The 27943-nt window shown below is 44.8% G+C and overlaps 1 protein-coding gene across 4 annotated transcripts in view; it reads right to left on the bottom strand.

Moving 5' to 3' along the window:
* Positions 1–1083: 1083 nt before the first annotated feature.
* LOC309561320 (G-protein coupled receptor 22-like) overlaps positions 1084–27943 on the bottom strand; it is a 59063-nt gene continuing 32203 nt past the window's right edge. For 2 of the 4 annotated variants that reach the window (XM_082265178.1, XM_082265179.1), the window contains one exon: positions 1353–4136. In XM_082265178.1, the coding sequence (XP_082121304.1) occupies positions 2797–4086 (1290 nt within the window). In that variant the 5' untranslated portion in view covers positions 4087–4136 and the 3' untranslated portion in view covers positions 1353–2796. Of the gene's footprint in view, positions 1208–1276; positions 1333–1352; positions 4137–27943 lie in introns of those variants that run through there. The other 2 variants (XR_014225558.1, XR_014225559.1) reach the window with 2 other exon arrangements.

The raw sequence follows: 27943 nt of genomic DNA, 5'->3' as shown, positions 1-27943 counted from the left end.
AGCCAAGGAATGCCTTTCTGTATTTGGCCCTTCCACCTTTTACCTAAGAGTTGCCTCACTATAGGTGCCATTTCCCCCACTTCACTCAAGTGAAGCTTCACTTTACATTCTATTTAACAATGCATATAGATATGTTCCTTTTTCCACAATTGGCTCAAGGAAAGGATTTCTAAATTTTTCTCTTGTCCACCCTTCAATCTAGAGATGCCTCTCCAAGTGGCCTTTCCACCTTTTACTCAAGGGTTGCCTTACTATATGTGCCCTTTTCCACCTTTACATTCTATTTATTGTTGCCTCTGGATACATGCCGGTTCCAGAACTGACTCTCTAAATGTGCCTTGTCTACCCTTCAATCAAGGGATGCCTCTCCATATGCATTCCTCCCACCTTTTACCTAATGGTTGCCTTACAATATGCACCCTTTTCTGCCCTTCATTCAAATGAAGCTTCACTTTACATTCTATGTAACATTGCCCCTGGATATGTGCCCTGTTTCACAATACAAGAATGCCTCTCAAAATGTACCCTTGTCCACCCTTTAGTCAAGGAATGTATGTGGCCTTTCCACCTTTCACCCAAGGGTTGCCCTACTATATGCACCCTTTTCCACCCTTCACTCAAGTGAAGCCTCACTTTACAATCTATTTACCAAAGCATTTGAATGTGTGCCTTGTTCAACAATTGACTTATGGTATGCCTCTCTAAGTGTGCCCTTGTCTACTCTTCCGTCAAGAGGTGTACTGTATATGGCCATCCCATATTTCACCCAAAAGTTGCCTTACTTTATGTACCTGTTTCCACCCTTCAGTCAAGTGAAGCTTCACAAAATCTGTTTACCAATGACCCTGCATATGTGCCCTGTTCCACAATTCATTGAAGGGATGACTCTCTAAATGTGCCCTTGTTCACTTTTCAGTCAAAGGATGCCTGTCTGCATGTGGCCTTTACACCTTTCACTCAAAGGTTGACTTATTATATGTGTTCTGTTCAACAGTTCGGTCAAGGGTTACCTTTCTAAATGTACCCTTGTCCACCCTTCAGTCAAGGGATGCCTGTCTGTTTGTGGCCTTTCCTTCGTTTAACTCAAAGGTTGACTTACTATATGTTTTCTGTTCCACAGTTCAGTCAAGGGTTACCTTTCTAAATGTTCCTTTGTCCATCCTTCAGTCAATGGATGCCTGTCTGTATGTGGCCTTTCCACCTTTCACTCAATGGTTGACTTACAATATGTGTCCTGTTCCACAGTTCGGTCAAGGGTTACCTTTCCAAATGTACCCTTGTCCACCCTTCAGTCAAGGGATGCCTGTCTGTTTGTGGCCTTTCCACCTTTCACTTAAAGGTTGACTTACTATATGTGTCCTGTTCCACAGTTCGGTCAAGGGTTACCTTTCTAAATGTACCCTTGTCCACCCTTCGGTCAAAGGATGCCTGTCTGTATGTGGCCTTTCCTTCCTTAACTCTAAGGTTGACTTACTATATGTGTTCTTTTCCACAGTTCAGTCAAGGGTTACCTTTCTAAATGTGCCTTTGTCCATCCTTTGGTCAAGGGATGCCAGTCTGTATGTGGCCTTTCCACCTTTCACCTCAAGTGAAGCTTCATTTTACATTCTATTTAACAATGGCTCTGGATACGTGCCCTTACATGTGCCCTTTAACACTTTTCACAAAAGCGATGCCTTCTAAAATGTGCCCTTTTTCAGCCATGTTCCTGTTAGTGAATTGGCAGCCTGCATGGTGCACAAGATGGCTTTCCAGAGACCTATTCACATGTTAGGCTGTGAAGGGATTGGATTCCTCAGCCTCTGTTAACTGTTTCTGAAGTTCCCTTGCATTGTTTTATTTTTTGCACTGACATTGTCATTAAATTGCCGACACATACATCCTATTGTGCTTTAATGAGCTAACTATCTTCTACAGACGTACCACATGGATGAAACGGACAGCGTACCATTCACAATGTCAGAACTGCACCCTTGCGTATTGCAGAAAATTTGGTGCAAATAGCCACTGGCTCTAATTTGAATTGCCTCGATAAATTGGAAGGTTACATTTATATTTTTTGTTTCTTTCTAATTTTTTTTTTAAGAAAAGTGGAAGAATACATTGACTATCTGTAGTGGATTTAAAATATGTGCTAACTAACGCACATTTACTAAAGTGTCCCTAGGGAGGCTTATGCCTTTTATAGCCAGACTGAATATTTAGACACCACACTCTATATATATATATATTCTTTTTTAAACTATAAAACAAATATTGTTGATATATTTTTCTTTTTACAGTCCTAAATTTACAGTTCTTGGCTGCGGTGATGTTAAAATCAAATATATTATCCGTAGAAAAATACAGGTTCTTTTAGAAGGTCCTGTTTCTTTGATGTGTGTCCATTTTTATTAACTTGAAAGAAGAAATTTCTGTCCTAGGATGATTCTTTGACACATCAAGGCATGCGGTTCTACTCACTATAAAAACTTGTAGATTCTCGATTTGCCAGGTTTTGACAATCGACTCGAAATGGCTCGAAACTCACTGCAGCTTCCCCTACATACGGGGTACGGATCACCTGGATTATCCATCCTATATCGGATGGGTTGAATGGACTTGTGGCGAGCCAAGCCACAGAGGTAACACGGCAGTGCTTTAAAAATGGAGCTAGGCTATAGTTTTTGGCTACAACCGATATCATATACGGCTCCTCGTATGTATAAAGATTGAGAGTTGAAAAAAAAATTGTGCACTTATATCCGCCATTAACCCCTCTGTCTTAAGAGTCTTTGTAACACCAGCTTCGAAAGATCATTCCTTTACGGCATCTGTAAGACATCGGTCAGTCCCATCGCTACACTCCAGCTTTGCTTTCCTCCCCTTTTTGGGTTCTATCCAAGAGTTGTGTATAACTGTCCCCCCAGGAGCAGGGTCAACTTGCAACACTGAAACCACTCTCTTCTTCATCTTATTTTTCAAGACGTTGCGGAATTTCTGTCGAGTGAAAGCATACAACAGAGGGTGGAAAATGGTTGTGCCGTAGGCCATGGTGATAAAGCAGATTCGCAGTTTTACCATGAAATCACTGGGCCCCAGACAGAGGATAAGTAGGTTCACAATAGATATGGGGGCCCAGCAGAGCAGAAAGGTGGTGATGATAATGAGAGACATCCTAAAGACACGTTTCTGGCGTTCTCTGCGATCCCGGTGGCGTTTCACTGCGCGCCTTAAGGCGATGATGACAGACACAGAGGCCTGTACCCTCATTGGCGGGTTCGGGACAACAGGAGGAGCCAGTCTCTTGGTTTCCGCCATGGTGTTTTGGTCCGAAGGTTTCCTTTTCTTCTTCTTCTTGGTTTTCCGCCGTTGGCTCCTCTTAAAATGGTTGCCAATCCTAATGTTGAGGGCCTGAAGGATTTTGGAATAGGTGACCAGCATAACAGCCACCGCTGCAAAGAAAATGGGTATCTGGATGACAAGATGGTAGTACATACCCACACTTGTGTGATACTCATTGACACTTACGCAGAGTAAAGTCCGGTTCTGCCAGGTAGCAATGTGATCTGGGTCACCAAAAAATTCCACCTCGAAGAAAGGAATGAAGAAGACCATGAGCGAGACAAACCAGACACAGGACAGGAGTAGCACCATCCTGCTGGGGGTGAGAACCCGATTAGCGGGTCTCACGGAGATATCATACCTGTCCAGACTGATGACAAGGACATTGATGGCTGTTGCAATGCTACTGAAGGTGACACAGGCCTCATGGAAGCAGCAAACCAGAGCTATGTTCTGCTCAAGAGGAATCAAGATGATGACTATTGTCAGAGGGACACAGATCACACAGATGATGATGTCCAAGACATGAAGGTTCATGGTCACCATGTTGCTAACTGAATCCACAAGGTTGGACTGCATGCAGTAAAGCACGAGGACTGTCAAGTTGCTGCTAAAACCCAATACAATCTCCAACATAAGGAAGCTGGTGAGGGACACCTGGAAGCCCAGCGAGTACGGAAAGTACCAGCTGGCATCGGAACTAGATCCATCGTTAGTTTCCAAGATGGCGTCGTACATATCTGTCTCCTTGGCTGACACCATTCTGTTCTCTGCATAGTCCTAGGAATGAGGAATCTCTTCAGTTCATCCCCCTGCAAGCAAAAGAAAAGAAGTAAACCAATCAGTATATTGATAAATAACTTAATTTCAAAAGTTTTCATTGCTATACCCTTTATCTATTTTCTTTTATTCTTTTAGCTGTTCCAGACTTCACTATCCTCAAACTCTTGTAGTATCAGTTTGTGCACAAAACCGATTGTTCATATACACCATTAACCTTATTTGAAGCTGTATGGCAGCCAGGGGCGTGACTACAGGGGTTGTAGGGGTTGCAAGTGCAACCGGGCCCATGCTCCAGAGGGCCTGTGCAGCTCCCCTGTACACCTGGATAGGAGGGGTGGCGGGGGCAGAATGTAGAGAAATCACTGTCCTCCTTTTTCCTCCTGTAGCTGCCGGAGGAAAATGGAGGAGATTGGTTCCTCTGTATGCTGCCCCCGCCACTCCTCCTATCCAGTTCACTTGTGTTCTGCTGTCTCTGGGCCCCTGTGTGCTCCCCTAGTCCCCCCCCCCCCACACTGTGCTCCCTTCCCTCTCCTGCCAGCTGCTGCAGGGGATGTGTCACAATAGAGAACCAGGAAGGGGTCGGTAAATATGTAATTTACCAGCTCCTTCCTTTTCTGAATGGACAGAGTCATAGTCAGTGACATTGTAAAAAAAATGATAAAAAATAATACAATTAAAATTCCAAAAAGATAAAAACTACTGACACAAGTGGGTGAACTTCCAGGATCGCAAAGGTCAGACTTGCGACCGGGCCCTGGCATTCCACCACCGTGGGGAGGCCCCAAAATGGCAGGAAGGGGGCCCCACTACAGAACTTGTGAAAGGGTCCCGCAACGAGAGTAAAGGGCCCCAGGATCAGTGGGAAGAGCCCCAGGCTTGAAGGGAAGGGCCCCGGCCAGGGGTCCAGGAGGCCCTTCATGGTTTATTGCATCGGGGCCCTGAAGGTTCTAGTTATGCCTCTGTTAGGTCCACTTTCATATAAATCCATGGTACACACCAAACCCAAGGAAAAGACAATAGGGGGAGGAAGTAGGGGCCTGGGGGGTCCAACTGGGGAATCTGAGTAAGCATCTCCTTAAATTCTCCAATGTTGGGACTATAAACTTGTATTGAGAAGATCCAATAATAGATTGTTAGGGTGGTACTTTGAAGCGTGCTCCAACGCTCCGGCGTCTGAGCCTGCTGAGAGTGGGCGTCTTTTGCTGTATCGTGCAAGGGAACAATGCGCAGAAAGCCCACAGCGGTGCGTGCTCTGGTGCTGGATTTCCTCATTAGCCGGAGCCGGTTTGGATTCAGAGCATGCCTCGCATGGAGAAGTCTGCGGCAAAGCTGGATGAATAGACAAACAAAGTGGATTTCACGTGGGAATAATCTCTGGCACACGGTGAATCATCCCGCTGTATGACTGATGGCATGATGCAGCGCTCAATGTATATTGATGAGGAGGAGCGGAGATGAAAGGATGGGGGGGATAAAGGGCCACACGAGCCAAAAAAAAAAGGAAATCTAAACCCCAAATGGAAATTCTAGGTGCTGAAGCACTGTGTGTTATAAACAATTGCCTTTTTTATTTTAGAAAATACTGGATGGACAGAAATACAAATCCTTTGGCAGGTAAAGCAGCTCCTGTATATGTATCCTATCTGTGCGTTTGGCCGTTTGGTCTGGAGTTCTGCTTTACTTCTGATGTTTCTTTACATAGAAGGGAGGAGTACAGTGCGCACAGCGAAGGGCTCTTATATAGAGAAAGAACAGCGAAGTGCCGAGTTCAATAAGTAGAGTGATGGATTGCAGCTATGAACGCTGATGAAGTTCTAATAGAGAGACCCACTTTTCATTACATCTCATTGTGCTGTGGATGGGGGAGATGAAGAAACGCATCATTGTGTGCTCTGCTAAGAGCTGTGCTAAGTGTACCTGTCAAAGAATTCCACTCCAAGGAAGGAGTGACACTAAACTTTGGTTTAAAAACCAATAAATAGAACATTCATCCCACATACCTCCAATGTAAGGAGCATTCTTCCCACTGACCTCCAGTGTAAGGGGCATTCTTCTCACTGACCTCCAATGTAAGGAGCATTCTTCCCACTGACCACCAATGGAAGGGGCATTCTTCCCACTGGCCTCCAATGTAAGGAGCATTCTTCCCACTGACCTCCAATGTAAGGAGCATTCTTCCCACTGACCACCAATGTAAGGGGGCATTCATTCCACTGACCTCCAATGTAAGGAGCATTCTTCCTACTGACCTCCAATGGAAGGGGCATTCTTCCCACTGACCTCCAATGGAAGGGGCATTCTTCCCACTGACCTCCAATGTAAGGGGCATTCCTCCCACTGACCACCAATGTAAGGGGCATTCTTCCCACTGACCTCCAATGTAAGGGGCATTCTTCCCACTCACCTTCAATGTAAGGGTAATTCCTCCCACTAACCATCAATGTAATGAGCATTCTTCCCACTGACCACCAATGTAAGGGGCATTCCTCCCACTGACCTCCAATGTAAGGGGCATTCTCCCACTGACCTCCAATGTAAGGAGCATTCTTCCCACTGACTTTCAATGTAAGGGGCATTCCTCCCACTGACCTCCAATGTAAGGGGCATTCTTCCCACTGACCTTCAATGTAAGAGGCATTCCTCCCACTGACCTCCAATGTAAGGGGCATTCTCCCCACTGACCACCAATGTAAGGGGCATTCTTCCCACTGACCTTCAATGTAAGGGGCATTCCTCCCACTGACCTCCAATGTAAGGGGCATTCTCCCCACTGACCTCCAATGTAAGGGGCATTCTTCCCACTGACTTTCAATGTAAGGGGCATTCTCCCCACTGACCTCCAATGTAAGGGGCATTCTTCCCACTGACCTTCAATGTAAGGGGCATTCCTCCCACTGACCTCCAATGTAAGGGGCATTCTCCCCACTGACCTCCAATGTAAGGGGCATTCTTCCCACTGACCTTCAATGTAAGAGGCATTCCTCCCACTGACCTCCAATGTAAGGGGCATTCTCCCCACTGACCACCAATGTAAGGGGCATTCTTCCCACTGACCTTCAATGTAAGGGGCATTCCTCCCACTGACCTCCAATGTAAGGGGCATTCTCCCCACTGACCTCCAATGTAAGGGGCATTCTTCCCACTGACTTTCAATGTAAGGGGCATTCTTCCCACTGACCACCAATGTAAGGGGCATTCCTCCCACTAACCATCAATGTAAGGAGCATTCTTCTTTCCACTGACCTCACATGTAAGGAGCTTTCTTCCCACTGACCACCAATGTAAGGGGCATTCTTCCCACTGACCACCAATGTAAGGGGCATTGTTCCCACTGACCTCCAATGTAAGGAATATTCTTCCCACTTACCACCAGTATAAGGAGCCGCCTTGGCCAGTAATATGGTGTGGCTAATGTACCATTTTTACGAGACCTGAACATTACTGTCAGGGTTCCTTCATTGTAAAAGGAAAGATGATTGAGTTTTATGCACACATTAGGAAATGAGGATTTTGCAGGAACACTTGAGGGGTAAATCTGTATTCTGTAAGTATACAGCTTTAACATAATCCCCAGTACTGATGATGTCCCTGAGGTTTACTATAAGGACTGCTGCTTTGAAATCTGTACTAGATGATTATCTTTCTGGTGACCCCGGGGTTACCCGACACACATAGAGAAGGTGAACTAATTTCAATAAATTCGATTTTCTCTGCTAACTGAGGGGCTGTGAGGGGCATCCACCGAGATCTGAGGGACCATGTGATGCTCTTTGGTGATATTGTACACAGTGAGCCTCACTCATCAACCAATCCAATCATGTATTTATGCAGATAGACATCAGCTCTGTGTATGAAGGAGGGCTATCGCCTAAAAGATTTTGTTGTGAATGCAAAGAATGAGAACAAGAATGAAAAATATTTGTTGGCATTAATAGATGTCTGTTTTGAAGACTGTTCATCTAGGCCCCATTCACATCTGTGCATTCTGGTATCGCGAAAGGAAATGCAAGTTTCTGCCCAAAAGAATCTGTATAACCCCAATGATGCCCATTGCAAGAAACTCTATGACCCTCATGATGTCCATTACAAGAACCTTTATGAGCCATGTGATGCCCATTACAAGAACCTCTACAACCTCCAGTAATGCTCATTACAAGCACTTCTACGACCCCAGTGGTGCTTATTACAAGAACCACTACGACCCTTGTAATGTCCATTACAAGAGCCTTTATGACCCCAGTGATGCCCATTACAAGATTCTTTATGACTCCAATGATGCCCATTACAATTATACTATGATCCCAGTGATGCCCATTGCAAAAGCTTCTATGACCCCCAGTAAAGCCCATTGCAAAATCCTCTATAACCCCCCCAGTAAAGCCCATTACAAGAACCTCTATGACCCCCCATATTGCCCATTACAAGAATTTTTACAACCCCTGTGATTCCCATTGCAAGAACCTCTATGACCCTCATAAAGTCCATTACAAGAACCTTTATGACCACTGTGACATCCATTACAAGATCTTTTATGACTCCAATGATACCCATTACAAGACCTTTTATGACTCCAGTATGCCCATTACAAGAAGTTATCTGACCCCAGTGATACCCATTACAAAAACCTCTATGACCCTCAGTAAAGCCCATTACAAGAACATCTATGGCTCCCCATACTGCTCATTAGAAGAACCTCTAACGACCCCCATAATGCTCATTACAAGAACCTCCTCCGTGATGTCTATTACAAGAACCTTTATGACCTCTGTGATGCCCATTAAAATATCCCCAATTACTCCAGTGATGCCCATTGCAAGAACCTCTAAGGCCCCTGACATACCCATTACAAGAATCTCTATGATCCACAGCAATGTCCATTACAGGAACATCTGCGACTCCAGTAATGCCCATTACAAGAACCTCTACGACCCACCCATAATGCTTATTTCAAGAACCTCTATGACCCCCATGATGTCTATTACAAGAACCTTTAAGACTTCTGTGATGTCCATTACAATATCCCCAAATGACTCCAGTGATGCCCATTACAAGAACCTCTAAGGCCCCAGTGATGCTCATTACAAGAACCTCCATGATTTCCAGTGATGCTCATTACAAGAACCTCTATGTCTCTTGTGATGCCCATGTATCTTGAAGATAGCTTCCAAAATTGTATCAAAGCGATCACATCCCTGCAGTGAATTGGGACATTTTGGGGTCATGCACCCTTCATCAGGCATGTGATGAAGGAGTCTGTGCTGATGAAGGGGTCTTGGACAGCCCCCAAAACTTTAATGTGAGCACATTTTTGGATGCTATCTTGAAGACCCATGGTGTGCTTCAGGAGTTTTATAGATAAATGCACACCACACATCACCAAGTAGCGTCCGAAGGTTTTATTGAAAAATGATCACATCACAAAGGTCAAAGTGCAACATTTCAGAGCCATGCAGAACCCCTTTTGTACTGTAATTACATGCCTGACGAAGGGGTCTGCATCACTCCAAACGGGCATCATTGAATATAATGGGAATCTTGACGTTGAGTGTTAAAGTTCTTCGGGAAACGCACTGCAAATGAACGGTTATGAATGGGGCCTTACAGTCCTGTGAGCAGGCTGGAGGTGAAGCTGAGACACCATGGTAGTAAACTGCAGTGTCACCCTAACCCTATATGTTGTGATGGAATGTGTTCACAGGTATGTGCCTCAGCCATGGAGGCCACCTTGGAGAACGGCCTACTGGAGTGCGCACAGCTCCTCCAGAGCAGATAGAGAGCCATAAAGAGAGATGGAAAGAAAGAAATCTTCAGCTCTTCCCTGAAGCAATTAGAAGTGACAGCTTGAGTGGCCCGCAGTTCAGCGAGGATTTCTATGAAGTGGATGAGATAGCACATCTGTGAGCAGCACGGCAATCTGCATTACATCATCATGACTGATTTTTATTTCTGACATTTAACTCGATTCTTGCCAGACGAGACGCACACATAGAGCTCAGGAGACGGAATCGCAAGCTTCTAGTCCCTTTCATTTCATCAGACCCCCCTGCGACTCTCTGGCGCATCCAGAGCAAGAATTCTAGGATGCCTGTTTTTAAAAGGGGTGTGCTCCTTTAACCACTTGCCGACCGCCCGCCCGCCACATACAGTATATACCAGGGATCCTCAAACTACGGCCCTCCAGCTGTTGCGGAACTACACATCCCATGAGGCATTGTAAAACTCTGACATTCACAGACATGACTAGGCATGATGGGAATTGTAGTTCCTGAACAACTGGAGGGCCACAGGTTGAGCACCCATGGTATATACTGTGGCAGGCTGGCTCGCGGACTGCGGGAGCGATCCTGGGGGCACGTGCGCGCCGCCATTCGTCAGCAGGGAAGCTGATTCACGGGGGCCACCGGGCTTATGGCTCCGTGGAGAGAGAACGGCGGTCTGCTGTTGTAAACACAGCAGACCGTTGTTCTCTCAGGAATCAGCACAGAGCTCCTGTGTTCCTCCTATTCAGGACTTTTTTTCTCAGAGAGTAGGTGCAGGAACTCCTCCCTTCTGAGTCGCCACTTGTCCCCGCCCCCTACCCACCCCCAAGCATATCCCTCGGTCCCACCCCCTACCCACCTCCCAGTACTGCCCCTTTAAGAGAACACAGAATCATTCTGTGAAGCTAAGTATTATGTATTGAACTTGTTAATTATAACAAGAAAAGCAGCAAAATAGATCCCCTGCAGCCAGCAACAATAGATCCCCCAAAAACAAGAGATCACCCACACAACAATGCCCCCGCCCCCCCACAACAAAATACCACCCTAGCAACATTAGATTCTCCAGCAACAATAGACCTCTCTCTCTCGGCAGTAGATCCCTGCTAGCAACAACTGACTCCCAAGAAATATAGGATCCCTCCCAGCAACAATAGACCTTTTTCTCAACAGTAGATCCCTCCTAGGAACAACTGACTCCCCAGAAATATAAGATCCCTCCCAGCAACAATAAACCTCTCTGTCAGCAGTAGATCCCCCCTAGCAACAACTGACTCCCAAGAAATATAGGATCCCTCTCAGCAACAATAGACCTCTCTCTCTCGGCAGTAGATCCCTGCTAGCAACAACTGACTCCCAAGAAATATAGGATCCCTCCCAGCAACAATAGACCTTTTTCTCAACAGTAGATCCCTCCTAGGAACAACTGACTCCCAAGAAATATAGGATCCCTTCCAGCAAAAATAGACCTTTTTTCTCAACAGTAGATCCCTCCTAGGAACAACTGACTCCCAAGAAATATAGGATCCCTCTCAGCAACAATAGACCTCTCTCTCAACAGTAGATCCCTCCTAACAACAACTGACTCCCAAGAAATATAAATTTCTCCCTCCAACAATAGATCCTCCTCCAGCAACAATAGACTCCAATGCAAATATAGTTCTCCACTAGTGACAATAGATCCCCCACCGGCCATCTGCAATCGATCGTCCAGCACACCCCAGCACCCCTTGCACTTAAAGAGAGTCAGCGTTGGAGGTGCCGGAACTGCGTTCCCCCTTAAAAAAAAGCCCTGCTCCTATTTAGAAACACAGGTCACAAGCCCATCCCCCTCACAGTTAGAAACCACCCCCTAGGCATAAATTTAACCCTTTGATTGCCCACAGGGTTAACCCCTTCCCTGCCAGTGTCAATATTACAGTAACAGTGCATATTTTTAGCACTGATTACTGTAGTAATGTCAATAAAAAAGGCTTCTAATAAGCGCTAGTACCAAAGTGAATCAAGCTGCCAGCACAACATAACTGATAAACAAATTATAAAGTGACAAATGGAAAATAATAAGTGCGGCGCTAATGAATGTACATGATATACAAAAGTACATATAAACATGAAAGAAATAAATGAAGTGAAGTCCAATAATAAAGAGGGCTTAAATTAAAGTCCCAAAGAAGTGATCCATTTTGTTGATAAACAGTTTTTTGAGCTCCTGACGCGTAACGTCCGCACAGACATCATCAGATGATATTGCTCAGGGCAATATCCTCTGATGACGTCTGTGCGGACGATACGCGTCAAAAGCTCGCAGTAGAACTTATTTTAATACATTGCCTGTTACCATGCGATTCTTGTAAGTGCGATTCCTTTTATTTCATTAAAAGTTTTTAGCAATATTACGCTATGTGCACTCCTAGTAATGTCACTGGTCCCCCCAGTGTCAAAAATGTCAGTTAGGGGTTCGATCTGTCCGCCGCAATGTCGCAGTCCCGCTAAAAATTGCTGATCGCCGCCATTACTTGTAAAAATAATTAAATAAAAAAAAAAATGACATAAATCTTTCCCCTAGTTTGGAGACGCGATACATTTTGCGCAAACCAATCAAAATACGCTTATTGCGATTTTTTTTTATTTTACCAAAAATATGTAGCAGAATACAAATTGGCCTAAAAGGATGGAAAATTTATATTTTTAAATTTTTTTTTTTATTGGGAATGTTATATAGCAGAATGTGAATTGGTGTCACTGGTACTCAAAAAAGTGTCACCTACTGTCAGATTTGTCCACCGCAATGTCGCAGTCCCACTAAAAATCACTGATTGCCGCCATTACTAGTAAAAACAATAAAAAAAAATAAAAAGTCCATAAATCTTTCCCCTAGTTTGTAGACGTGATAACTTTTGTGCAAACCAATCAATCTACACTTATTAGGTTTTTTTTTTTTTTTTTTACCAAAAATATGTAGCAGAATATAAATTGGCCTAAAATGATGAAAAAATTTGATCTTTAGTTTTTTTTTTTATTGGGAATGTTTTATAGCAGAAAGTAAAGAATATTGTTTTTTTTTTTTTTTTTTTTTTTTTTTTAAATTGTCGCTCTTTTTTGTTTTATAATGCAAAAAAATAAAAACCACAGAGGTGATCAAATGTCACCAAAAGAAAGGTCAATTTGTGGGGGAAAAAAAGACATCAATTTTATTTTGGTACAGCGTTGCATGACCGCGCTATTGCCAGTTAAAGTAACGCAGTGCCGTATCACAAAAAAAATGGCCTGGTCATTAAGGGGGTAAAATCTTCTGGGGCTGAAGTGGTTAAAATCTGAGATTTAACACACTTTTATGTCATACCCAAAGATTACCAGAAGGTGGCGATGTTCATTTTCATTTTACAATTAAAATCCTAAAATGAAGCAGTCTATGTACAGTATGTAAATTAGGACCTTAAATTCGGGTTCACACATATGCGATGCGGGAACCCTGCGAATCCACTGCGGGTTCCCGCATCGCACTCAGCTCAAAAATTGTATATATTTTGTATATATATATTTTATGAAAAATATAAAGCAGAATACATACTGGCCATTTTTTTTTATTATTGGATAAGTTTTGTAGCACAAATTAAATTTTTTTTTTTTTTTTTTTTTTTTAATTTTTGGTCTTTTTTATACCTCATAAAATAAAAACCGCAAAGGTGATCAAATACCACCAAAAAAAAAAAAAAAACACCAGTCAGTCACCGCTCTCTGCTCTGCCCCCTCCAGCCCTCACTGGAGCGCTGGGCTGTGCAGGAGGCAGGAGCGGCCGGCTCAGACTCTCAGCGGCGGCTCGCTGGGTGCCGGTCCAGGCATGTGGGCAGATGCCGACTCCATTGTCACGATCTTGCCCGAGCATGGGTCGGCTCTGAATGTACTACACTCCTGTGATCTACAGAAGTACAGCAAAAACAAGCTTTGGCTGTACTTCTCCTTTAACCACTTAAGCCCCGGAAGATTTTACCCCCATTCCGACCAGGGGGTATTTTGCGATTTGGCACTGCGTGACTTTAACGGACAATTGTGCGGTCGTGCGACGCTGTACCTAAACTAATTTGGCGTCCTTTTTTTCCCACAAACAGAGCTTTCTTTTGGTGGTATTTGATCACCTGTGCGATTTTTTGATCACGCGCTATAAACAAAAAAAGAGCGTCAATTTTGCAAAAATAACAATATTTTTCACATTTTTTTATATGAAATTCCCCCCCAAAAAAAATGTAAAAATCAAAATTTTTTAACATTTTCAGCCAATTTGTTTTATGCTACCTATGTTTGGTAAAAAAAATCGCAAAAAGCGTATTTTGATTGGTTTGCGCAAAAGTTATCGTGTTTACTAACAAAGGGAAAGATTTTTGTTGTTTTTTTTTTAACGCGTAATGGCGGCGATCTGCGATTTTTTTTGCGGTACTGCGACAGATCGGACCCTTGACTGACATTTTTGACACTTTTGGGGTTACCAGTGACATTTCTACAGTAATCAGTGCTATATATATGCACTGTTACTGTAAAAATACACTGGTAGTGAAGGGGTTAACTTTATTTGGGAGGGAGGGGCTGTGTGTGTCCCTAGGGGCGTGCTTTCTACTGTGATTGGCTGTGGCTTCAGCTGTAAGGACACTGATCAACGGATCTACATAGTAGATCCATGTGATCAGTGTCTTTACAGCGAGGAGAATGACAGGTGGCTTGTTTACACAAGCTGCCTGACATTCTCCCTCTCCCCCGCCGATCGCCGAGTGGCCGGCGGATATCGGGTCCGCTGGTCACACGCGCGGGGGGGTCCGTGACCACGCGGGAGCGGGAGCACGCCTCCGGGGGCGCGCGCTCGCTCCCTAGACCCTCACAAGCAAGCGACGTAGCCCTACGTTAGTTTGCCTGTGAGGGGCTGACCGCCGACGTAGATAGTCGTGCGGCGGTCGGCAAGTGGTTAAAGTAACGCAGTGCTGAATAGCAAAAAATTCTCTGGTCATGAAGGGGGGTAAATCTTCCAGAGGTCAAGTGGTTAAAGAGGAACTCTGCCTTCCCTGGCACTTTTTTTTTTTATTGGCATGTAAATTGTCCTGGTGTATAATAAAAAAAAAATGCACACTAGTCCATGGAGTCCAGCACTGTCCTCCATCCTTATTCTTCTCCCTTGCCTCCATCTATTGGCTTACTTTCCCATGCATGCGCAGACACGTGGGGGGTCTCTGCTATGTTCCATAGGTCTGGTGCTTTTTGTGCATGCACTGGGGGTCCAAGCGGATTTCTTAGATACTCCACGTGTCTCTTTCAGGTCCTTTAGACCTGCGGTGTGTCTGCACATGTGAATGCTGCTCAGCCATTCATAGGAAGCTTTGTATTGGTGGAGAGGGGAGTGGATGACACTACGATCTCCACCGTAGCTAATCAGAGGAAGCCTTGTATTCATTTTTATCCACTTACCGACTGGACGCCGTCGATTTACGTTGATACTTTGACGCAGATAGCTGCCATAAACCCGGTATTTTTCTAAACAGCGGGCAGTCCTCTTTCAGATAAGGGTGGTCCCAGCGCCGGATTCGCTGTGGGATCACCCTTACAGTGCGGCGGAAGAGGTGAACCCCCCCCCCCCCGTCCCGCCACGTCCCAGCCGTTTTCCCCGCTTACCGGACCTGCAGGCAGCGGGGAAAACGATCTGGTCCCCGCTCCTCGCAGACAAGATGACCCCCACCCGACTCTATGGTCTTGGGGGACCGGAGCAATGTCAAAATTTTTTTCAGCTATTCTTTTTTTAGTGTAGATGTGACATGTGAGGTCTTTCTGACCCCAGATCTCACAATAAAGAGGTCCTGTCATGCTTATTTCTACTACAAGGCATTTTTAGCTTGCGTGCAGAAGCGGATGCATACGCAAGTCCCGCGCACATATGTAAACGGTGTTCAAACCACACATGTGAGGTATCGCCGTGATCGTTAGAGCGAGAGCAATAATTTGAGCCCTGGACCTCCTCTGTAACTCTAAGCTGGTAACCTTTAAAAATGTTTAAAATGTCGGCAATGGGGATTTTTAAGTACAAATGTTTGTCGCCATTCCACGAGCGTGCGCAATTTTGAAGCATGACATGTTGGGTATCTATTTACTCGGTGTAACATTATCTTTTATTATAGAAAAAAATTGGGCTAACGTTACTGCTTTTTTATTTTTTTATTCAAAAAAGTGATTTTTTTCCCCAAAAAATTGCGTTTGGAAGACCGCTGCGCTAATACGGTGTGATAAAAAATATTTGAAAAAACAAAAATTAAACCCGTGCTACCTTACAAAATATATTATGTGTGCATATGGATGTTGCAGCTGCTGTTCACCAAGTAAATACTCAGAGAAAATATAGGTATAGGACATTTTTTTGGATTTTTTTATCATTTTTTTTTATCATTTTGGACATTTATATATTTAATTATTGGGTTTTTTCTTAACTTTTTTCTTTTTGTATCACATGAGTATGTTTATGTATTTTATGTATGCTAGCGCTGTGTTAATTGACTACCGATAAAAAATATTGCAGCGATCTCCATTTTATTCTCTAGGGTCTCTGCTTCTAAGTAGTTTTCTAGCAAAAAAAATAAATTATTTTAGCTTGTAAACAACAAGTGTCAGGAATAGGCCCGGTCCTTAAAGCGGAGTTCCACCCTGGATTTTTTTTTTTTTAATACCCCCGGGACAGTCAGGGCTAGTACATTCCACAATGGCTAGCCTCTGATCTGTCCCGGGTTGCACTTACCTGTTAGGACAAATACTTACCTTGCAAACGTCTTGTCCAGCGCTGCCATCTCAGATGTGGGCAGCTTGAAGCCAGCGAGATCCCCTTCGGCGTCTTCTTCCGCCTTCTTTGGTCCCACGATGCTCTGCGCCGGCCCCGACGTCACTTCCGGGTCGCGCGCGTCATCCCTCTACAGCTTCTGGGCATGCCCAGAAGCTGTTTAGAAGGGGATGACGCGCGCGACCCGGAACTGACGTCGGGGCCGGTGCAGGCGCAATGATTCCTGGGAGCGATGACGTTCAGCTCCCAGGAATCATTGCAGAGCCAGGAAGTGACGACGGGCCGCGGCCGAGGAAGGAGGAAGAAGGAAGTAAGGTAAGTATTTTTTCTTCGCTACGAGGTAAGTAAAAAAAAAAAAAATATGCGATTATCCATTTCTTTTTCAGGTGACCCGGAGTGAGAAGATGGAGGTAAGTATAAAAATAGGGTGGAACTCCACTTTAAGTGGATAAGAGACAAAGCTTCCAGTGAATGGCTGAGAAGGACCCAACCCAACTCAAATTTGTTCCAGGAGTGAGACGGAAAGTCCCCATACCGCTGCCAGAACACAGCGCGTGTATTACATACAGACTTGTATAAAGTACTCGAAATTTCTACTTGAGTAAAAGTACAAGTGCTCGATCAAAAAATTACTTGAGTAGAAGTGGAAGTGCTCGCAGAAAAAGTTACTTAAGTAGAAGTACTAAAGTATTCAACATTTTTTTTACTTAAGTATTGCAAGTAGTTTTTTCAAAATATTTGCTACTTAAGTACTAAAAGTAAAAAGTACCAGTAGTTTTGAAAAAAAAATTTCTACTCAAGTACTGAAAGTAAAAGTACAAGTACTGTGTTATGTAGTTATTAAAGAAAGAAGTCAAAAGTATGAACATCATATTGTTTTTATTATTTCAAATGATTTATTCAAATGATTAACCTGTGTTTGTTAGTAGTTTCTTGATGCACTTTAAGCGCTGTAGCACCATTTATTTGTTTGTTTCATATTTTCTTTTTATTGGAAAGATTTGGTATAGCAGCTTTTATTATACACAGCCTTTATTTTCGTATGCGCTGATTTACAAATGACATTATACACATTTTTTTGAGCTTTATGAAACCTGCCATCTACTGTTCTGGCAGTGGTCATTTTTTTAAAAGTAACGAGTAACTATGCAGCACAAAAAAAAAATACTTGAGTAGAAGTATCGAAATCATCGAAAAAATGTAGTGAAGTAAAAGTAGAAGTAGGAGAAAAAAATTCTACTCTAGGAAAGTACAGATACCGCATTTCGGTACTTAAGTACAGTACTTAAGTAGTTCTACTTCGTTACTATACATCTCTGATTACATAGTAATGGAAATAGTTCAAGCTGGCATAAACAAACTATTTAGGCTGGTTTGGGCCAGCTCAAGCCCTAACCCTTTTACTATTGATTTCCACCACATTTTTTTTTTTTTCTGCCTCTAGATGTCCTCAGTCTGATAGCCAGCATCATTCAATCCAATTCCTCAGATCCCAAGTCGTCCTGGACCCGCCCCAGACTATGACTGGACAGTGAAAGGAGAATCAGCACAGCGATGAGGACATCTCTCTGTCACTTTACGCTCTCCTTCTATCAGCATGCTTCTTGTCAGCACAAGAACTGATTGGCTCCTTGTGCGGCTTCTTCCTCTCATACTCCAGCCACGCTGTACAGAGGGTTGGTGCCAGGACAGATTCATGTACTAACACTGCTTACTTTTAATAAATACACCTGATGATGTATTAATGATCATAGAGCGGCGTTCATTATTAAACTGTCATGTAGAGCCGGTTTGAAGATGAATAAAACAATTTTGTTTTGGTTGTTTTCGTTATCTATTGTTTATATTGGCTTAGCCAGACACTGTTTTCATCTATCATCGTTTTTTTTTGTCCTTTAGGATATGAGGTCATATTTTCCACTTTGTGCTAAGCCGCTTTCTCTGGAGAGATAAGGTAGTCGCTCTCCTGTGTGGAGCGGCCCTCAGGGCATACCCATCCCTTCCAACAGTTTTCCAGTAATTTGCAGTAAATACCGTATTTTCCTGTGTATAAGACGCTACTTTTTGCTAAAATCATTTTACTGAAAATTGAGGGGCGTCTTATACACGGGCAGTCAGCAGAGGAGAGAGCGTAGCTGTCCATACCCTGTCAAAGAGGCTTCCTCCAATCACGAGCCTTGTAACTGACGTCAGCTGATGCCGTAATTTGAGGTGGAGAGTGCGCAGATGCGATCCCGTTGGAGGTGGAGAGTGGCTGAAAGACTTCACTGCCAGTTTCCCTTAGAACAGGGGTAGGGAACCTACGGCCCGAGGGCCGTATGCCGCCCGCAAAGTCATCTGGTCCGGCCCCCCGTGCAGCTGAGTCTGTGTCTCAGCTGATTTGTCAGAACGGAGCCGATGCTTCCTGTATAGTTACGGCTCCAATATCAAATGCACTCTGCTTTTGACCAATACAGGAAACATCGCCTCTTCCTCCAGCGCAACGCCGCTGCTAGCCAGCATTTCCCGCCAGCAGCACACACAGCAGTACCAGCCAGAGCCAGCAGTACCCACAGCAGTACCAGCCAGAGCCAGCAGTACCCACAGCAGTACCAGCCAGAGCCAGCAGCACACACAGCAGTACCAGCCAGAGCCAGCAGCACACACAGCAGTACCAGCCAGAGCCAGCAGTACCCACAACAGTACCAGCCAGAGCCAGCAGTACCCACAGCAGTACCAGCCAAAGCCAGCAGCACACACAGCAGTACCAGCCAGAGCCAGCAGTACCCACAGCAGTACCAGCCAGAGCCAGCAGTACCCACAGCAGTACCAGCCAGAGCCAGCAGCACACACAGCAGTACCAGCCAGAGCCAGCAGTACCCACAGCAGTACCAGCCAGCAGTGCCAGACAGCTGTACCCACCAGCAGTAACAACCAGCAGTATCCATCAGCAGTTCTTTTCAAAACTTACCACCACAAAGAGTCGACTGCGCTCCAGACTAACCGACGCAAACCTGGAAAACCAGTTGCGAGTAGCAACATCATCAATACCAGCTAACATCACACACCTCACCAAACAGAAGCAGTTGCAGTCATCACATTAGGGGTGAGTTAATTAAATGTTTGACCAAATATAACAGGCATATTTTTAAGTTGATAATTTTGTACGGCCCCCGAATGATTTTATAAATACCCAAATGGCCCTTGGCAGAAAAAAGGTTCCCCACCCCTGCCTTAGAACGAATGCGGTAGCTACCGGCAGCTGATCCGAATATTGCCGACATTGTGGGATCCCTGGAAAGGTAAGTGTCTGTATATTAAAAGTCAACAGCCACAGTATTTGTATATTTGTATAGGATTTGTAGCTCCTGACTTCCCCATCTGGAACACCTCTTTAACCACTTAACGACCGCCTACCGCATATTTACTGCCGCAGGCAGCCGCTCCTGGGCAAAGCAATGTAGGTCTACGTCGCTCACTCTCAGATGGCTAGGGGGCGAGAGCGCCTGCCCCCGCTCGTCAGCGGAAAAGCTGATGCGTGTGTCAGGCGGCTCCGATTGCCACCTGACACCTGCAATTGTTCCCCGCTGAGAGAGAAGGACGGTCGGCTGATGTAAACACAGCCGACCGTCCTTCTCCCTGAAATGATCATAGAGATCATGTGATCCTTCTATATAGGATCACATGTCTCTATGGTCATTTCAGATGCCCCCCCCCCCAAGTTATAATCACTCCCCTAGGGTCACATTTAACCCCTTGATCACCCACAGTGTTAACCCCTTCCCTGCCAATGTCATTGTTACAGTAACAGTGCATATTTATAGCACTGATTACTGTAGTAATGTCACTGGTACCCCCAAAAATGTCAGTCAGGGGTCCGATCTGTCCGCCGCAATGTCGCAGTCCAAAAAAAATCGTAGATCGCCGCCAGATTGCCGCCATTACTAGTTAAAAAAAAAACAATAAAAATTACATAAATTTCCCGTAGTTAGTAGCTGCGATAACTTTTGCGCAAACCAATCAAAATACAGTTATTTCGATTTTTTTTACCAAAAATATGTAGCAGAAAACAAATTGGCCTAAAATGTAAAAAAAATTTAGATTTTTACATTTTTTTGGGGGAATTTAATTTTAAAAAATGTGAAAAATATTGTTATTTTTAAAAATAGTTTATAGCGCAAAAAGTAAAAATCGCACAGGTGATCAAATACCACCAAAAGAAAGCTCTATTTGTGGGGGAAAAAGGACATAAATTTAATTTGGCCACAGCATCGCACCACCACGCAATTGACCGTTAAAATAACGCAGTGCCGAATCGCAAAAAATGGCCTGGTCAGGAATGGGGTAAAATCTTCCGGTTTTAAAGCGGTTAAAAATACGCTCATTGAGAATTTTTTTGTCAAAGACCTGTAGCTAAATACATTTTGGCCTAAATATATGAAAAAAATTGAATATATTGGATATTTTTTTACTGTCAAAGTAGAAAAATATTGTTATTTTTTCAAAATTGTCGAATTGTTTATTAATATCGCAAAAAAATGAAAATCGCACAAGTGCTCGAATGCCACCAAAAGAAAGCTCTGTTTGTGGGGAAAAAAAAGACGTAAATTTCGTTTGGGTACGGCGTTGCATGACCGCGCAAGTGTCAGTTAAAGTCGCACAGTGCCGAATTGCAAAAAGTGTCCTGGACGTAAAGCAGGAAAATCCTCCGGTGGTAAAGTGGTTAGGAGGAAAACCAGCAAAATGGGCAAACTTGGAGCAGAGGCTTGGAACTTGGATTATGGAGCAGCGCCAGAGTGGCTTATGTGCGTCAGCCAATGACAGCTGATCCTGTGATGTCAGCATGAGAAAAAACAGGCAATCGCCACCTGCTGTCAGAGGGGACATCGGTCCCGGAGTGGAGAGGATCATCTGTGCCCCTGTGCCACCTACCAGTGCCCACCAGCGCCACCTACCAGTGCAGGTCAGTGCCACCTGACAGTGTCCACAAGTGCCACCTATCAGTGCTCACCAGTGCCCCATCATCAGTGCTGCCTATCAGTGTCACCTACCAGTGGGTATCATTGCTCATCAGTGCCACCCATGAGTTCCACTTATCAGTGCCCATCAGTGCCACCTATTAGTGCACATGAGTGCCACCTATCAGTGCCATCTATTAGTGCCCTTCAATGCCACCTACCAGTGCCCTTTAGTGCTGCCCATCAGGGCCCATTGGTGCCACCCATCAGTGCCACCTATCAGTGCCCACCAGTGCCACCTATTAGGGCCAATCAGTGCCCCATCATCAGTGCTGCCTATCAGTGTCACCTACCAGTGCCAATCATTGCTCATCAGTCCCACCCATGAGTTCCACCTATCAGTGCCCATCAGTGCCACCTATTAGTGCACATGAGTGCCACCTATCAGTGCCATCTATTAGTGCCCTGCAACGCCACCTACCAGTGCCCTTCAGTGCCGCCCATCAGTGCCCATTGGTGCCACCCATCAGTGCTCACCTATCAATGCCCACCAGTGCCACCTATCAGTGCTAATCAGAGCCCCATCATCAGTGCTGCCTATTAGTGTCACCTACCAGTGCCAACCATTGCTCATCAGTCCCACCCATGAGTGCCACCTATCAGTGCCCATCAGTGCCACCTATTAGTGTGCATGGCTGCCACCTATCAGTGCCATCTATTAGTGCCCTTCAATGCCACCTACCAGTGCCCTTCAGTGCCGCCCATCAGTGCCCATTGGTGCCACCTATCAGTGCCCACCAGTGCCGCCTTATCAGTGCCCATCAGTGTCACATTATCAGTGTCCATCAGTGCAGCCTATCAGTGCCTATCAGGGCCCATCAGTGCCGCCTCATCAGCACACATCAATGAAGGAGAAAAAATACATGTTGGCAAAATTGACAAACTATATAAACTGTTTTTTTTTTTTTTTTAATTTTCAGGTTTTTTTTGTTGGTCAGTGGCAGGGACTTTTTACTTCTCTTCACCAGGAATCCTTTAGGCATGTCTGTGGCAGAAGCAGTGCAGCCTTTTTATGGGGCATCAGAGTGGCCCAGGGGGAAATTGCCCCCCTGCCCCCTGGCCCAGTCCTCCCCTGGTCCTAAACTCATTGTATGGCGTCAAACAAGAGAAGGTTGTGAAGCCCTTCAAGAAATGTGGAATCAGCAATGCCATGGAGGGAACTGAGGATGATCTCACATATATAGACAGTGACTCAGAAGACAGCAGTGATGCAATAGCAGTTAAAGAAATTGAAACGGATGAAGAAGAGAGCAGTGATAGGCTACATAATATTATAGTACGTTTCTTGCAGTACGGGTAATTACTAAATAATAATGTGTCCTGTTTTATGGTTAAAATATTGATTTCTTAAGTTTGGGTTGGAAAAGTGGGGGTCGTCTTATACAAGGAAAAATACGGTATGTAGATCTTCTGTTCTATACTGGAAATAAACTGCCTTGTTCCATTCAGGAATAGGGAAAATTGTAGCAAAATTAATTTGGGGGTTAGGAAAGTTTATCATGTTTTCCTTAGGATCCTTTCACACGGGCGGTGTGCCGGTGGACTCTGTTTTGCTCAGCAGGGGATCGATCCGCCGATCCCCGCTGAGCAGGTGGATGACAGCTCCGTCTCCGCTCTGTGTGCAGAGAGGGATCTGTCAGATCCCCGCTCTCCTCTATGGGAGATTGGGGGATAACAGACCGTCTGTCCATTTTCATCCGATCCGATCTGATCCAATCCTCGCTGAGCAGGTGGATGACAGCTCCGTCTCCGCTCTGTGTGCAGAGACGGAGCTGTCAGATCCCCGCTGTCCTCTGATTGGATGATAACAGACCGCCTGTCCATTTTCATCCGATCCAATCCGATCCTCGCTGAGCAGGCGTATGACAGCTCCGTCTCCGCTCTGTGTACAGAGACGGAGCTGTCAGATCCCCGCTGTCCTCTGATTGGATGATAACAGACCGTCTGTCCATATTCATCCGATCCGATCCAATCCTCGCTGAGCAGGCGGATGACAGCTCCGTCTCCGCTCTGTGTACAGAGACGGAGCTCTCAGATCCCCGCTGTCCTCTGATTGGATGATAACAGACCGCCTGTCCATTTTCATCCGATCCGATCCGATCTGATCCGATCCTCCAGATGGATGGAAAATAAGGTTTCCATCCGTCCAGATTTCACAGACAGGATCAGATCGGATAGCAGTGGGTGTCAGCTGACATGTCACCGCTGACACCCGCTGCACCATAGGGCTGCATGGAGCATCCGATCAGGTCCGCCTGAAAAACTGATAGGTGGACCGGATTGGAAAGCCCATGTGAAAGGGGCCTTATTGTATTGTATGTGTTTCCTATTTGTTACATAGCTACAGTCAGATTTTAAAAAAAATACAGCCAATAGGAAACAGAAATAGAAAACGTCCACATCAGGGCCGTCTTTATTCTTGATTGGACCCTGGGCAAAAATTTTCTTGGGCCCTCTTTAATCCACTTATCAACTATTTGGGGGCTCAAGGGGCAGCTGCTTTGGGCCCCACAACAATGACTAGACCCGGGGCAGCTGCCCCTTTTGCCCTGTGTTAAAGACAGCCCTGCTCCACATACAGATCACTATACCCCATTTGTGTACTGACACTGTAACGCAGTATTAACCACCTGCCGACCAGCCGCCGCAGTTATACGGTCCCAGGATGGCAGGTTCCCGCGAAACACTGTACCTCTAAAAACATTATTATTTATTTGTCACAGGTACTCTTGTGGAGGGATCTGGGGGGTCTAAAAGACCCCAAACCCCTCCTCTGCACTTAAAAGCATTCAAAACAGCCGGTTTCGTCTGTATTTGACACATGTGCACTAACAAATTAAAACCAAACTCCAGCTCACACGTTATAATCAGTTACAGCAAACAGTTTTTCCTTTTGAAATAAAGGTTTTTCCATAAATAAATAAAAACTGATCATTTTAAGTACCCCTGTCAGTGTTTAATGGTTTGTCTCATCTCTGTCAACTGATACATTTTACAGGAGAGCTTGTTCTTTTGAAAAACAACAGACTTTCTGGCCAGATCACCAGATGAAAACAGAAGAAAGAAAGTGAAACGAATGCGGCCGTCACATCTACGATTGATAAGCTGAAATTGAATAAATGTTTGCTGCTGAGTTTAAAATAAGAACACTGCACTTACAGTGCCTTGCGAAAGTATTCGGCCCCCTTGAACTTTTCGACCTCTTGCCACATTTCAGGCTTCAAACATAAAGATATAAAACTGTAATTTTTTGTGAAGAATCAACAAGTGGGACACAATCATGAAGTGGAACAAAATTTATTGAATATTTCAAACTTTTTTAACAAATAGAAAACTGAAAAATTGGGCGTGCGAAATTATTCAGCCCCCTTAAGTTAATACTTTGTAGCGCCACCTTTTGCTGCGATTACAGCTGTAAGTCGCTTGGGGTATGTCTCTATCAGTTTTGCACATCGACAGACTGAAATTTTTGCCCATTCCTCCTTGCAAAACAGCTCGAGCTCAGTGAGGTTGGATGGAGAGCGTTTGTGAACAGCAGTTTTCAGTTCTTTCCACGGATTTTCGATTGGATTCAGGTCTGGACTTTGACTTGGCCATTCTAACACCTGGATATGTTTATTTGTAAACCATTCCATTGTAGATTTTGCTTTATGTTTTGGATCATTGTCTTGTTGGAAGACAAATCTCCGTCCCAGTCTCAGGTCTTTTGCAGACTCCATCAGGTTTTCTTCCAGAATGGTCCTGTATTTGGCTCCATCCATCTTCCCATCAATTTTAACCATCTTCCCTGTCCCTGCTGAAGAAAAGCAGGCCCAAACCATGATGCTGCCACCACCATGTTTGACAGTGGGGATGGTGTGTTCAAGGTGATGAGCTGTGTTGCTTTTACGCCAAACATAACGTTTTGCATTGTTGCCAAAAAGTTTGATTTTGGTTTCATCTGACCAGAGCACCTTCTTCCACATGTTTGGTGTCTCCCAGGTGGCTTGTGGCAAACTTTAAACGACACTTTTTATGGATATCTTTAAGAAATGGCTTTCTTCTTGCCACTCTTCCATAAAGGCCAGATTTGTGCAGTATACGACTGATTGTTGTCCTATGGACAGAGTCTCCCACCTCAGCTGTAGATCTCTGCAGTTCATCCAGAGTGATCATGGGCCTCTTGGCTGCATCTCTGATCAGTCTTCTCCTTGTATGAGCTGAAAGTTTAGAGGGACGGCCAGGTCTTCGTAGATTTGCAGTGGTCTGATACTCCTTCCATTTCAATATTATCGCTTGCACAGTGCTCCTTGGGATGTTTAAAGCTTGGGAAATCTTTTTGTATCCAAATCCGGCTTTAAACTTCTCCACAACAGTATCTCGGACCTGCCTGGTGTGTTCCTTGTTCTTCATGATGCTCTCTGCGCTTTAAACGGACCTCTGAGACTATCACAGTGCAGGTGCATTTATACGGAGACTTGATTACACACAGGTGGATTCTATTTATCATCATTAGTCATTTAGGTCAACATTGGATCATTCAGAGATCCTCACTGAACTTCTGGAGAGAGTTTGCTGCACTGAAAGTAAATTTTTCAGTTTTTTATTTGTTAACAAAGTTTGAAATATCCAATAAATTTCGTTCCACTTCATGATTGTGTCCCACTTGTTGTTGATTCTTTACAAAAAATTACAGTTTTATATCTTTATGTTTGAAGCCTGAAATGTGGCAAAAGGTCGCAAAGTTCAAGGGGGGCGAATACTTTCGCAAGGCACTGTAGCTGATGCCCTTTTTCCTTTCTCTGGAATTTTTTTTTTTTACTGGCGGTCTGTAAATCGGATTTTCTGTATTTCCGATCGGTTTGCAGCTCATATATCAGAGCGAAGAAAAGGAGCGGGATTTTCAGGACACGCAAACCAAGTCGAGCAAGAATAGATCTGCCCAATGTTCTAAGTCACTCTTGAGTATGCAAAATGTTCAACAGCTAGGAGGCTGCGGCCATCGGATGACCTATATTCCAGTACCGCGTTCTGTTCACTTGCAGCCGGGGTTGGCGCAGCAGAAAAGCGCCCCCCCCCCCCCCCCGTCAGGGTTAGTCTAAGTTGAAGGCAGCAGTGGCTTTACGCCCCCCCCCCGTTAGGTTTAATATAATTTCCGCTGAATGTGTGCTGGGTCTGTGAACCGTGATCCAACAACATTGCTGCCCACTGTGCCAGGCTGGGTACATCGCCCCCCCCATCGGTGGGTGACTAATCATACTTGCCGTCGGCTGGTTATGCTCACTTGCAGCATTCCCCCCCCCCCTCTTCCCAAGTTCCCTGAACATACTGATCTCAGTGTTGGCCAGATTAGGAGATGAGTATAGAACAGTGCTGGCAACTTTTCATAGGAGGATATGGGGGAGGGGCGTCAGAACTTCTAAATAGCTTTTTTTTTAATGAAGACTTTCCTTTATGCGTTAAAAAGGGAAAAAGGTCGCACTTTGTCGATGCGTTTTTTTTTTTTTCCATTTAGGATTTGGAGTAGAGAGAGTTAAACATCCATTGACCAAGGCTTGTTATTCCTGTTGCCAATGCATCAAAAAGTATGTAACATGCAGTTTCATGCATTGTCATTGTCCTCTATGGGCATCCAAACATATTAAAATGCAGAACAAAAGCATTGTAAAGGTCCAAATGCCCCCCAGACCCCCCCCCCCCCACCACCACCTCCATCACTACCACTGATCCTGCTCCCCCCAGGGAGCCCAGAACTGTAGTAAAAGGCTGGGATTCTTTCACAAAGAGAAGATGGAGGAACATCCATTCCTCCATCTCATTTATGACAATTGAACGGCAATGATTTTGTCACTTTCTGGTTTCAGAACTGTAATTCCTTGGCTGTAACAACCAGGGAAACGGGTAACCATGTCCGATCTGTAATTGATTAGCTGTTTTGGGGTGCTGGAAAGAAACTGGGGACCAGGGGCGGCCCATCCATTGGGGGCGCAGGGGCACTGCCCCCCCCCATCTATGCGTCCGGCCCCCTATTCTACATGCAGGGTGCCGGACGCATGAATTCCAAAGGGGTTTTTTTTTTTAAGCACCTGATTAGAGCCAGAGGCTACAATAGGCTTCAAAAAATGGTGGGCTTGGGGCGCAGAGCACTGCACCCTGAGCCCACCCAGTTGTGTGACAATTGGACTGAATATTCGCTATTGTCACATGGATTCTTCTCCTGGCAAATCAGGAAGCGGGACCTGAGGCCAAAAGGAGAAGCATGCCATTGGCTGAGGAGGAGGAGACACAGGAGACCG

This window comes from Pelophylax lessonae, assembly GCF_965119305.1.
Source record: "Pelophylax lessonae genome assembly, chromosome: 8".
Classification (NCBI taxonomy): Eukaryota; Metazoa; Chordata; class Amphibia; order Anura; family Ranidae; genus Pelophylax; species Pelophylax lessonae.
This window is presented reverse-complemented; position numbering and strand designations above follow the sequence as displayed.